The sequence below is a fragment of the Oncorhynchus kisutch genome, linkage group LG11, assembly GCF_002021735.2.
Source record: "Oncorhynchus kisutch isolate 150728-3 linkage group LG11, Okis_V2, whole genome shotgun sequence".
Lineage (NCBI taxonomy): Eukaryota > Metazoa > Chordata > Actinopteri > Salmoniformes > Salmonidae > Oncorhynchus > Oncorhynchus kisutch.
The window spans coordinates 33,947,584-33,961,448 of NC_034184.2; the positions used below are offsets into that span (position 1 = coordinate 33,947,584).

At 42.2% G+C, this 13,865-nt stretch overlaps 1 protein-coding gene across 1 annotated transcript in view; it reads right to left on the reverse strand.

The window, feature by feature from the left end:
• The window catches only part of LOC109899746 (wings apart-like protein homolog), a 33,461-nt gene extending 22,918 nt beyond the window's left edge, over positions 1 to 10,543 (reverse strand). Inside the window, exons 1-5 of the mRNA XM_020495241.2 lie at positions 10,266 to 10,543; positions 5,361 to 5,753; positions 1,829 to 2,558; positions 1,196 to 1,494; positions 863 to 984 (exon numbers count right to left, since the gene is read on the reverse strand). Coding sequence (XP_020350830.1) covers positions 863 to 984; positions 1,196 to 1,494; positions 1,829 to 2,558; positions 5,361 to 5,727 — 1,518 coding nt within the window. The 5' untranslated portion in view covers positions 5,728 to 5,753; positions 10,266 to 10,543. The remainder of the gene's footprint in view (positions 1 to 862; positions 985 to 1,195; positions 1,495 to 1,828; positions 2,559 to 5,360; positions 5,754 to 10,265) is intronic.
• Between the last annotated feature and the right edge of the window lie 3,322 nt (positions 10,544 to 13,865).

The window sequence follows — 13,865 nt, forward strand, 5'->3', positions numbered from 1 at the left end:
ACTCCAATACCATGACTTTGTTGCCGTTTTGCCACAACTTTGGAAGTATGCTTGGGGTCATTGTCAATTTGGAAGACCCATTTGCGACCAAGCTTTAACTTCCTGACTGATGTCTTGAGATGTTGCTTCAATATATCCACATAATTTTCCTTTCTCATGAAGCCATCTATTTTGTGAAGTGCACCAGTACCTCCTGCAGCAAAGCACCCCCACAACATGATGCTGCCACCCCCATGCTTCACGGTTGGGATGGTGTTCTTCGGCTTGCAAGCCTTCCCCATATTCCTCAAAACATAACGATGGTCAATATGGCCAAACAGAACACGTCTCCTTCCTGCTACGTGGTCCCATGGTGTTTATACTTTCATACTATTGTCTTTACAGATGAACGTGGTACCTTCAGGCATTTGGAAATTGCTCCCAAGGATTGCAGTTAATACTTATTATTGGAATTAAAACAAATCTAGTGGTCCTCATTCAAGGCTTAAAATCACTCGTTTTGATGGTCAGTCTAGACATGTGTGCTATGACAATAGTGTGACTTTGCGCTTGATTTGGTCAAATGCTTGAGTTGAGGCGAGAGGTTCTTGTGATTTTTCTGAAGATGCATGTAATTAGGCCTATCCCATTCATCTGCCTTGCAAAAAAAAGCAGTGTTCTATATCCAGAGACGCAAAGGAGAAGGAATCAATAACAATATCACAGCACAGAAATCCCTTTATTGGGAACGTTCTCCCACTGCTCACCCGTGACTGCTTGAAACATTATTGAACATGTACTCACTCCCCTTAGTGACAGCAATTCTATCTGGGTTACCTCATGAGCACCGCTACAAAAAAATCAGACTTCATAGATCCCTCACCTTTTTGGGCCCACTGAAGATCTTCCTGCCAGCCTCCATGGATTTGTCCCCCTGTTTTCCTGAGCGACCCTTCTGCCCTTCAGACCCACCAGGGATCGAGTCATCAGAAAACTCCAGAATATCTGAGAGGGGGAAACAGCACAATAAGGTGGAATCAACATGATGGAAATACATGTACAATAGAAATCCTGTTACATGTTGAAGGAAAACTGACTAAGTAACGCATTCTATTTAGACTGTATATGACATAGCTTATCAAATCACCTGTGTTTTTCATAGAGCTAAACTCTTTATTGCCTTTAGACAAACACAAACATCAACAGTATATGTCACCTGTACTGCTGCTGCCCTGGCTGTCCTGAGAGTCGCTGGGCTGGGGGCTGTCCACAATAGCTGCCATTGCAGCTGCTGCAGCCTTCTTGGCCTTCCTCTTCTCTTTGGCCTGGGAGCCCTCCTCTTCATCACTGTCGCTCTCGCTGAGGTCGTCAAAGCCAAAGTACTTGATCTTGTAGCTGCTGCTTCCGCCGGCCGCGTGGTCCGCTCCCTCCTCCCCCTCCTGGTCACCTTTATCCTCGAAGCCAAAGAACTCCAGCTTGGTCTCCTTCTTGGTCTTACTCTGGGTGGTTCGGGACCTGACGGATACAAGAGGAGAATCGATTCATTTCAAATCAGCAGCTGACATTAAAAACACGAAAACAATAGTCAAAGGTTAATTGTCTTCTTAAACAGAACAGGTGCTTAAATCGAGAAAACAGATTCACCTAGGTTTAGATATAGTGAAAACATTTGGTAAACCACATGAGGGTGAGCTGAGTGTGTATAAGAAGGGACGTTATGCGCTTACCTGTAAATATACAGTTGTACAATATTAAGCAGTATCAAGCATGTCATGAAGGACCAGTGTGAGGCAACTACGGCAAGAGTCTTGAGTGTACGGTCTGGGCCACTGCCAGTGGAGTCGTTTACCTGGTGGGTTTGGCTGGAGGTAGGTCTGCCTTCTTCCTCAGCCGTCCCGCCTCCCCCAGGTCAGCAGGGGGTGCGCTGGTGATGAGCTCGTCCATGCTGCGCTCTATGGAGTCCTGGATGGTGACGTTACACACCGACAGGCAGGATGGGTGCAGCACCGTATAGTCCCGTACCCGACCCCTGCCAGCAGGTTTAGTCGCCGGTTTGGCCACTGTTGTGATAGCATTAGTGCAACCCCTGGCAGTGGACACACTTTTGGGAATCAGTGCAGCCAGACTGCTGGTGGCTACGGGCAGTTTGCTGTCGCTAGTAGCAGAAGCATCTAGAACATCGGAGGCCTTGTTTGGCTTGGGCCGGATGTATTTCCTAGTATTGGACGGCCTGAGGAGGAACGGGGAGGGAGGGATGTTGTCAACAACCGGCTCGGCCGGAGACTCGTGTTCAGCACTTTTCATCCCACCTGAGGAGAGCCCATCCTTGGAAGATGAGGACTGGGAGTCCCCACTAAACCCTGGTGCCTCAGCTAAGTCTTTTTCCTGGAGAGGATCCATGCTAGGGGAGGAGGTAGAAAACTCCTGGGTTCCTATTAGGCTCCATTCCACATAGGGGTCCTTGGGCACAGTCTTTGAAACAGAGGACTGAGCAATAGGCTTCTGGTTACTCTCTGATTTATTTCTGAACAAGGACTGTCTACTATTTTCTGCACCCTCATTGGACAATGTTTGCTTGCCTGTGAGCACAAAAGAGACAAAAAGAGCATGTTAACAAAAAGGAAGCATTATAAGACAAGCATTATTATATATTGTAAATTACTGTTTCAGATTTTGTTCAACACGGTTGTTTGGTTTGTGTCATTTCTAATCAGTAATCTAAATTCTAAATGAAAGGGGTACAGGCCTATTGAGACGATGGCGTTGCAGTAAAGCCCGATTTATCTTTAGTGAGCCGTCAGGGACAGATAGAGATGAGATAAGCTGACACAGAAGCTGGCAGCAGAGACTAAAAGCCCACAGGGGAGCCTATCACTTTACCTTCTCCAGAAACATCCACACACCACAGCTATCATCCCCATTATCACAGACACACAGTTTTCCTTCCATAATAATACAATTATATTAAAAAAATACAAGAGACAGGCAGGTGTTATTTAGCTACTGTATACACACACACACACACACACACACACACACAATTATTCTACAAGCACCTGTGGAAACAAAACCAGGTTTCCATCCAACCTTTTAATTCAAGTATAGTACATGTCGGATAATTATGTTCTTTTCTTCACAACAGGCCTGATGGAAACACCAAATTTGTCAGTAAACTGATCATTGCTAGACTTCCATGTTCAGGTATTACCATACAAGTCTAAACTAACTCGGCCACTCAGGAACGTTCACTGTCTTCTTGGTGAGCAACTCTAGTATAGAGTTGGCCTTGTTTTAGAAGGTTATTGTCCTTCTGAAAGGTGAATTAATCTCCCAGTGTCTGGTGGAAAACAGGCTAAACCCAAGATTTCCTCTAGGATTTTGCCTGTGCTTAGCTCCTTACATTTCTTTTTTATCCTGAAAAATTCCCCAGTCCTTAATGATTACAAGCATATCCATAACATGATGCAGCCACCACTACGCTTGAAAATATTGAGAGTGGTACTCAGGGACAGAGTACCACTCAGTAGTGTGTTGTATTTGCCCCAAACATAACACTTTGTATTCAAGACAAAAAGTGAACTGCTTTGACACATTTTTGGCAGTATGATTTAAATGCCTTGTTGCAAACAGGATGCATGTTATGGAATATTTTTATTCTGTACAGGCTTCCTTCTTTTCACTCGTTCAATTTTTGAATGACTACCTCATCTCTGTACCCCACACACAATTATCGGTCGAATAGTGAATTTCAAACAGATTCAACCACAAAGACCAGGGAGGTTTTCCAATGCCTCGGAAAGAAGGGCACCTATTGGTAGATGGGTAAAAAAGAAGACATTGAATATCCCTGAGCATGATGAAGTTATTAATTACACTTATTGTGGAGAAACTAGAATGTTGTCAATTCATCCTGTTTTCTACCACAACAATTCAACTCTGTAACTGTTTAAGTCACCATTGGCCTCATGGTGAAATCCTTGAATACACCTGTATCTTTGTAGTGACTGCAGGTATTGATACACCATCCAAAGTGTAATCAATAACTGCAGGGTTTTTCATGCTCAACAGTTTCCCCTGTGTATCATGAATGGTCCACCATCCAAAGGATATCCAGACAATTTGACAACTGTGTGAAGCATTGGATTCAACATTGGCCAGCATCGCTGTGGAACGCTTTTGACACCTTGTAGAGTTCATTCCCTGACGAATTGAGGCTGTTCTGAAGTGGGGACAAGTCAATATTAGGTAGGTGTTTCTAATGTTTGGTATACTCAGTATTTATTGGGACTATATGAATTCTAGCTACTTCTGAAGCACATGTGCCCTAGAAAGTAATATGTAACACTGTAAAAGACATTTCTTTATTATAAAATCTAAAATGTTGATACGAATACCTGTCATTGAAATTACAAAGTAATTTGTGGAAAATTGTGTCCACATTGTGTTACATTTTTTTATTTATAAATTTAAAAAAGCACAATTTTCCTATTGCGATGCATTACATTTAAAATTGTAGTCTCTTTAAAAACGTCAAGTTTGTGGTGACGACATGCAAGAGATCTGTCATTCATTCATTGATCTCCTGAAGAAGCTATCCTTTCTATTTTCTTTTTGTGCCCCCAAATGCTTGGATATAATGGTAAGGTTACCAGGTTGCCAGCTAGCTAGCCAATGAGGTAATGTGATCAAAGTGTAACAAATGGTTAACGACACACGAGTCGTTTGAGAACAGCCCACGACATGGTTAAGATTTTTTTTAAAGCAAGCAATTTTCGCTCTAGTAATGGTGCAAACATGACGCTATTAAATATGCACTCACCTTTTTTTTCTAAAAACAACAGTACAGCGAAGCCTTATCAGTACAACAATTATTACCTGGGAGATATTTTTCCTAGTCGCTCAGTGCTCCCAAAATAAAACTCCTGATTGCACAGCAAAATATTTTGTTGCATATGCAACCAAATTGGTCGCACTTTAGAGCCCTGAAAAAAAGCAACATTTTTTTTGTAACAAAACCCCAGTAGAGCTGAAAAAGCAATGGAAACCCATTTAACTTGGATTTTTTTTTTTCGGTACATGGGAATTTAATAGCAAATTAAAGTTATTTTATACTAAGTTATTTTTATGTGCACTACGGCATCAAGCACATCCTTTTATCCACAACAACTCAATTTGATGGAAACATCTCTGGAAAAGCCACATTGTTTTTATTCAGATTTTAGAATGTTCTCATGAAACTCTGTTGCTAATTGGATGGAAATCTAGCTTGTGACAAAGTGCACACAACATCTCATTCTAAACTTCCGAGAGCATCCTCTCGAATGAACATATCCAACATGTTTATGGCCAACAGTCAGAGTTATCTGCCATCCAGTTCTTACCTGTAGATGTGCTGTTGGAGTTCCTACTGGTATCCACTGGTACTGTGGCTGTAGCAGAAGGCAGGTTACTGGCCTCACCCTCAGCCAGTTTAGACTGGGGCACACCGAAGGAGGTGACAGGCTTGGACTCATCGTCGCTGTCAAAACCAAAAGGATCTTCTGAGCTGTCATCATCCTCAATCCGGGGCCGCTTGAGTAACTCGACTACTTCAGGCTTCAGTGTGGGCCGCTTAGAGCCCAGTTGGGCCTTGTAAGTGGTCTCTCCCCATTTGGTGCTAAGTGTGGCCTTGTTGGAGAAGACCTCTTCAAATTTGGAGTTTGCCTCCCCTCCCTTACGGCTGTAGGTTTTACCAAATCTGGATGTCATGGTGATTGATGTATGTTACATATTCTCTGTAACACCAGAAAACAATATTAGTTTATCAATATTTATCTCACACAAAGCTGGGGGAGGGTGTGTAGGTCTACAGGCAAAATAGGTTGAATGTTTTTCCCTGACTATTTGTGATCAGACAATTAGCATACCTACAGATAGCTAATAAACTGGAGGGGGTCACATACTGCATTTATCTAGCCAACAGATCCGACCCGCTTGCATACAACTGCACTAGGGTCGGAACGTCTTCCAGTGTAGATTAAGGCACAGCGGAGCCGATGAGAAATGCTAAATAGTCTACCTACCTACCTACAACTGAAAAAAAAAAAAAAAAAGCTATCATGATTGTGCTGCTCAGTCTCCTTTCACTCACGTGACTCTGCTGCCCGCTGCACTGCTCACTCAACACACACACCCTCTGCCCCCCCCCCCACACACCACCACCACCACTCACGCAACAGCCTGCTTCGCTGCCTGAGTCAGCAACAGCAGGTAACAGTAAAATACGAAACAAATATTAATAATGAGAAAGGCACATCATCCTTAGTGTTAAACCAAGAAGATGGAACGACTGCTAGTTTCTCAGAAACTGCCATTTTAGTCCTCATGTTAGCTAGCAGTATACACAGCAGCCATTATGAAATGGCACCAAATTGAACAACAAAGGAGCTGGTTGGCTGACACTGCCATTCCAAAATGGCTGCTGTGACTTCCATAACCTAGCATGAGGACGAAAAGGACAATTTCAGGTCATGTGAGTGAGAGGAGACAGAGCAGCAAGCGTGCACATCGTGACAGCTTTTTACCAGTTGTAAGTAGGTAGGCTAATTAGCTTGTCATTAGAGATGCCCATGTCCAATGGTCAGTGCTATCCGGGATCCTTGGGACGCCTCTACCCTAAACTAGAGGTCGACCGATTAATTAGGGGCGATTTCAAGTTTTCATGACAATCGGTAATCTGCATTTTTTATTTAACCAGGCAAGTCAGTTCAGAACACATTCTTATTTTCAATGACGGCCTAGGAACGGTGGGTTAACTGCCTTGTTCAGGGGCAGAACGACAGATTTTTACCTTGTCAGTGCTGAGATTTGATCTTGCAACCTTCCGGTTACTAGTCCAACGCTCTAACCACCTGCCTTACATTGCACTCCACGAGGAGCCTGCGTGGCAGGCTGACTAACTGTTACATGAGTGCAGCAAGAAGCCAAGGTAAGTTGCTAGCTAGCATTAAAATAATAAATAACTATCAATCTTCACATAAATCACTAGTTAACTACACATGGTTGATGATATTACTAGTTTATCTAGCTTGTCCTGCGTTGCATATAATCCATGCGGTGCCTGTTAATTTCTCATCTAATCACAGCCTACTTCGCCAAACAGGTGATGTTCGTGAAAAAAGCACTGTCGTTGCACAAATGTGTACCTAACCATAACATCAATGCCTTTATTTAAAATCAATACACAAGTATATATTTTTAAACCTGCATATTTAGTTAATATTGCCTGCAAACATAACATTAATTTTAACTAGGGAAATTAGGTCACTTCTCTTGCGTTCCGTGCAAGAAGCCAGGGTATATGCAGCAGTTTGGGTCGCCTGGCTCGTTGCGAACTGTGTGAAGACCATTTATTCCTAACAAAGACCGTAATTAATTTGCCAGAACTGTACATAATTATGACATAACATTGAAGGTTGTACAATGTAAGAGCAATATTTAGACTTTGGGATGCCACCTGTTAGATAAAATACGGAACGGTTCCGTATTTCACTGAGAGAATAAATGTTTTGTTTTAGAAATTATAGATTCCCGATTTGACCATATTAATGACCTAAGACTCGTATTTCTGTGTGTTATTATGTTGTAATTAAGTCTATGATTTGATAGAGCAGTCTGACTGAGCAGTGGTAGGCAGCAGCAGGCTCGTAAGCATTCATTCAAACATCACTTTCGTGTGTTTTCCAGAAGCTCTTCGCTGTGCTTCAAGCATTGAGCTGTTTATGACTTCCAGCCTATCAACTCCCGAGATTAGGCCGGTGTAACCGATGTGAAATGGCTAGCTAGTTAGCGGGGTGACGTCACTCGCTCTGAGACCTTGAAGTAATTGTTCCCCTTGCTCTGCAAGGGCCGCGGCTTTTGTGGAGCAATGGGTAACGATGCTTTGAGGGTGGCTGTTGTCGATGTGTTCCTTGTTCGAGTCCTGGAAGCTATACTGTTACACTGGCAGTGCCTATAAAAACATCCAATAGTCAAAGGTATATGAAATACAAATGGGATAGAGAGAAATAGTCCTATAATAACTACAACCTAAAACTTCTTACCTGGGAATATTGAAGACTCATGTTAAAAAGGAACCACCAGCTTTCATATGTTCTCATGTTCTGAGCAAGGAACTTAAACGTTAGCTTTTTTACATGGCACATATTGCACTTTTACTTTCTTCTCCAACACTTTGTTTTAGCATTATTTAAACCAAATTGAACATGTTTAATTATTTATTTGAGGCTAAATTGATTTTTATGCATTATATTAAGTTAAAATAAGTGTTCATTCAGTATTGTTGTAATTGTCATTGTTACAAATAAAAAAATATAATAAAAAAATAAATAAAATGAGTCCTATTAATCGGTATCTGCCTTTTTTGGTCCTCCAATAATCGGTATCGGTTCTGAAAAAACCATAATCGGTAGACCTCTAATGTAGACCAATCAGGGGCTAGTCTAACTGAATCTAGCTAAGCAAACCATCAAAGTTGAATTACAATCATAAACCCACTTTTGTCATTTCATTGGCATAAGCTACTGACAAGTCAATCCCGCAAACAGGACATTTACAACAATTTGTACATCGTAGTCTCAACATCTGGCACATAATAACGGCACAATTACCAGAAAACAGCAGGCGGGAGCGACACTGTGTGCTAGCTAGTTAACTAGCATGCTAGCTAGCATATGGTGTCCCTAACTAGCTAACATACGGGTTGTGTTAGCGGGAGGACTCCGGGAGGCAGGGGCAGAAAAAAGATAATACTTTTATTTCCCTTTTGAACCACATTCAAAAGTTTCACAAGCACGAGGATGCCATGCTCGAGGCGAGGGGTGGTTCATGCAGGAACCAATAGGGTGCACCCCAAATTGCACACTATTGGGTCCTTGGAATAGACATTTGTGCTAGACCTGGCAACCCTGCTCTACAGTGTCTTTAATCTACACACCCACTTAAGCTTCATGTCCACCAGACTCGTCAAATTCTTTGCATTCTGGCAGAAGTCATTCAGTGTCAATGGAGCCGTCCGCAAAGCTACGTTTGGGATGCCACATTAGGCTGCGGTGTGTTCTGTGGAGTGCTCAATATTTTAAACTTGTGCGCTGCACTTCCATGCGGTGGTACAAACAGAAGTTCATAAAAGTTCCATGGTCGGGATGGAACCATACAGAGGCTAAATGATGATGACTACTGTGTAGTTAGAGAGGAGAAGATACATACACTGGCTGAATGACTGGAAATGTGTCTCTGGTAAGAATGACACAATTCAACATTACTACACTTGGGTAGTGTGCCCTGTTGGCTAGTTTTCACAAAACCATCCAACAGAATGGTGTGCAAAATGAATATGCACAGAACTGTTCTGTGTAATTTAGCATGCCATCATGCAGGGCAAGCTAGTGATTTGAAAAAAATCTGTACTATCTTTGGGAACAACCAGTTTAATGTATTGATGTTGCTAGAGATGAGTGACAGAAGAATAGAAACAAACTAGATTAATTGTTGTAAATGTGCCCTTATGCACGCCGTCTGTTTGTAGCTCTGTCAGCCTATGAAACCAGTAGGTCGATAGGAAAATAACTTCATCCATTCTAATTATTAGCTATGGTCGAAAATGATATTTTACATGCTGCATGCAACCCGTTCTGCATGAAGTACGGGAAACACGGTCTAGACATCCAGCAAAAACACAAGGCATTAGTCTGTTCGACCCTAATGCAGCTGTAAGCAAACGGGTCGGATCTGCTGGCTACATACTTAACGGTGTTAGTTAGCTAACGTTAGCCTTTTAACACTATATTTAGCATTTATCACTAACAGTTATAGCTATTTAGCTAGTTCTAAATGTAACTGAGCAGTAACGTCATTTTCCTCATTGATGTAGCATAGCCAGCTAACTGGCTAGTTAGCGAACTACACAACTTTGACTGAGTTAGTAATTGCAAACCATGGCACGACTGGCTGGTTGATTGGGCCAATGCAAGGATAAGCTAGGCAGTTGTGAAGAAGAGCGACAGAACAGCCATTAGCAAGATGGTTTAGAAACGCTGTCATTAGTTAGTTAACGTTAGTTAGCCATGTTTACATTTGAGCCTAGTTAGCTACATTTTCTAACGTTAGCTAGCCAGTAAACGCAGCCTTGAAGATGATTGGTTATTTTCTGTAACAAAACGTGTGGAAATGTATTTCTCAAAATTAGCAATGTTACACATTAAAACAAGACATGGTGCGATATCGCTAACACCGGAAAAACACTCAACTCAGACAGTGGGACCGCTTCTTCTGCACCCGGCTAGGCCTCTTCTTAGACTTCGGCGTAATCACACAAAACAAGCGTTAACTCCGTGCAAAGATAGCCACAGTTTACAAACACGATACAGAATGTACCAATGGGGAAAAACTGCGCTTATAGCGGTACATAGATGACCGGCATTGTTTTAAATTCTTTCCGGATTCTGGACTTTATTTATTTTGTAGTGCCAATGACTCCCATTCTTGTGCTTCTTCTTCTTCGTGTAGTTTTCCAGCAGACTAGACGCGTTCTTCTTCGATGAGGTTTAACTGCAGTTGGCATCCAATAAATGTTGCATTACAGCCACCTATTAGACTGGAGTACAACTCCCTTATACTTTGCTTGAATAAAGAAATACCCTACCATCAAACACGACACTCACAAAAAAGTAATAATAATACAAAATAACACCACCCTACTCCACTATTTAAATCTATGTAGTACTACTTCAGGTCAACAGCCTGAAAGGATGGGAAACCACCACTGTAAGTCTGTAAGTCTTCTGACATCAAGTCTCACACACCCAAATACCACTCTGCAGCTGCCACCACAAACTAAATTTTCTGCGACTTATATTCCATCCCTGCAGTACAGGTGATAACCATTCCTATAAATGCTAAAATGCCAATCTTACTGAAACATACAATACCAGTCATTCAATGGTTTTTATTTATTTTTTACTATTTTCTACATTGTAGAATAATAGTGAAGACATCAAACTATGAAATAACACATATCATGTAGTAACCAAAAAAGTGTTAAACATATATTTGAAATTGTTCAAAGTAGCCACCTTTTGCCTTGATGTCAGCTTTGCACACTCTTGGCATTCTCTCAACCAGCTTCACGTGGAATGCTTTTCCAACAGTCTTGAAGGAGTTCCCACATATGCTGAGCACTTGTTGGCTGCTTTTCCTTCAATCTGTGGTCCAACTCATCCCAAACCATCTCAATTGGGTTGAGGTCGGGTGATTGTGGAGGCCAGGTCATCTGATGCAGCACTCCATCACTCTCCTTCTTGGTCAAATAGCCCTTACACAGCCTGGAGGTGTGTTGGGTCATTGTCCTGTTGAAAAACAAATGATAGTCCCATTAAGCGCAAACCAGATAAGATGGTGTGTCGATGCAGAATGCTGTGGTAGCCATGTCATGCTGGTTAAGTGTGCCTTGAATTCTAAATAAATCACCAACAGTGTTACCAGCTAAGAACCATCACACCTCCTGCTCCATGCTTCACGGTGGTAACCACGCATGCAGAGATCATCCGTTCACCTACTCTGCATCTCACAAAGACACGGTGGTTGAAACCAAAATTCTCACATTTGGACTCATCAGACCAAAGGACAGATTTCCGCCAGTCTAATGTCCATTGCTCATGTTTTTTGGCCCAAGCAAGTCTCTTCTTATTATTGGTGTTTTTTAGTAGTGGTTTCTTTGCAGCAATTCGATAATGAAGGCCTGATTAACACAGTCTCCTCTGAACAGTTGATGTTGAGATGTGTCTGCTACTTGAACTCTGTGAAGCATTTATTTGGGCTGCAATTTCTGAGGCTGGTATCTGTAACTCTAATGAACTTTTTCTCTGCTGCAGAGGTAACTCTGGATTTTCCTTTCCTGTGGTTCCTTTCCTGTGGCGGTTCTCATGAGAGCCAGTTTCATCATAGCGCTTGATTGTTTGTTCAAGTGCAGTCACAAAAACCTTCAAAGTTCTTGAAATTTTCCAGATTGACTGACCTTCATGTCTTAAAGTAATGATGGACTGTCATTTCTCTTTGTTTATTTGAGCTGTTCTTGCCATAATATGGACTTGGCTTTTTACCAAATAGGGCTATCTTCTGTATACCACCCCTACCTTGTCACAACACAACTGATTGGCTCAAACGCATTAAAAAGGAAAGAAATTCCACAAATGAACTTTTAACATGGCACACCTGTTAATTGAAATGCATTCCAGGGGACTACCTCATGAAGCTGGTTGAGAGAATGCCAAGAGTGTGCAAAGCTGCCATCAAGGAAAACGGTGGCTACTTTGAAGAATCTCACATTTTAAATATATTTTGATTTGTTTAACACTTTTTTGGTTACTACGTGATTCAATTCATGTTATTTCAAGGTGTTGATGTCTTCACTGTTATTCTACAATGTAGAAAATAGTAAAAAATATAGAAAAAAATAAAAACCTTGAATGAGTAGGTGTGTCCAAACTTTTGACTGGTAGTGTATATCACTTGTTGGTTGATCTCTCTGTACTGGTATAGATCTACTACTCACACCACTCCTCACAGGATCCCTCCGTCTTGACCAATTTTCCTCTTCACTGCCTCAGCGATGACAACTTCCATACTACTCCAACCCTGGAAACCTCAACCTGCCTCTCTCGCACGGGACATTTCTGATCCCCAGCCCCATGGGTACCTTTACAATTAACACATACCAATACATTCCCCAATGCTACACATTCCTTTGTCTCATGCCCTTCTGCACACTTCTCACACCTAGGAACCTCCCTCCCACACACTGCTGCCACATGCCCATAAGCTCGACACCTGTAACAACATAATGTATTTGGCACAAAAGCTTGTACATGACAACTTATATATCTTAACATCACTTGGTCGGGCAAACACTCAACATCAAAACTCAAAAGAACAGACAACGACTCTTCTGTTTCACCACTCATGCCACCCTGTCTGCGTCGCACTAAACGACGAGCATCACTCACAAACACCGGGAATCTTCCCCTTCAGCTGGTCAACTTTTACATTTATCGCTACCCCAGTAATCACTCCTTTCAATAGCGCCCTTTTCTTGAGAGCAAAACAATTCACATCTCTTGCACCCACTTGTTAACATGGGGGGCCTGCTCCCTCTGATCAGCAGAAACACAAACAATTATCACAAGACTACTTCTGGTTACCCTCACCGATTCCACAGCACCCAACTCTGTTTTCACACACACTGAAACTACAAATGGATCAGTCAAAAGGCAAGGGTCCACTTTTTCCAAAATCTTCACTCCTAGGGCTCCCGAGTGGCACAGCAATCTAAGGCACTGCATCTCAGTGCTAGAGGCATCAGTACAGACCCTGGTTCAATTCCAGGCTGAATCACAACCGGCTGTGATTGGGAGTCCCATAGGGCGGCACACCATTGGCCCAGTGTTGTCCGGGTTAGGAATTGGATGGGGTAGACCGTAATTGTAAATAAGAATTTGTTCTTAACTGACTTGCCTAGTTAAATAAAAGTCAAATAAATGTTTTTTGTCACAGACTCATCTTTATCCCGACCCTCGGGCTCCGGGAACTTCACCACACCTACCACCTCCGAAACTTTGCCCTCATTCACTTCCATTTCTCCTCCTGTCTTCAGCTCACTCTGCTTACACTTTCTATTATTCTTATTTAATTAACAAACCACCTCCTTTATCCCCACAATTTTTAACCGACTCAAGCTCGCCCTATTCCTCCCTCCCTCTCTTAGACCATCTCTGCCTCTCTTTTTCCCTCCATTCCTCCTCCGTCTCCTTATGATAATATTGCACTTCTCCTGAAATACATCTTGTTCTTGC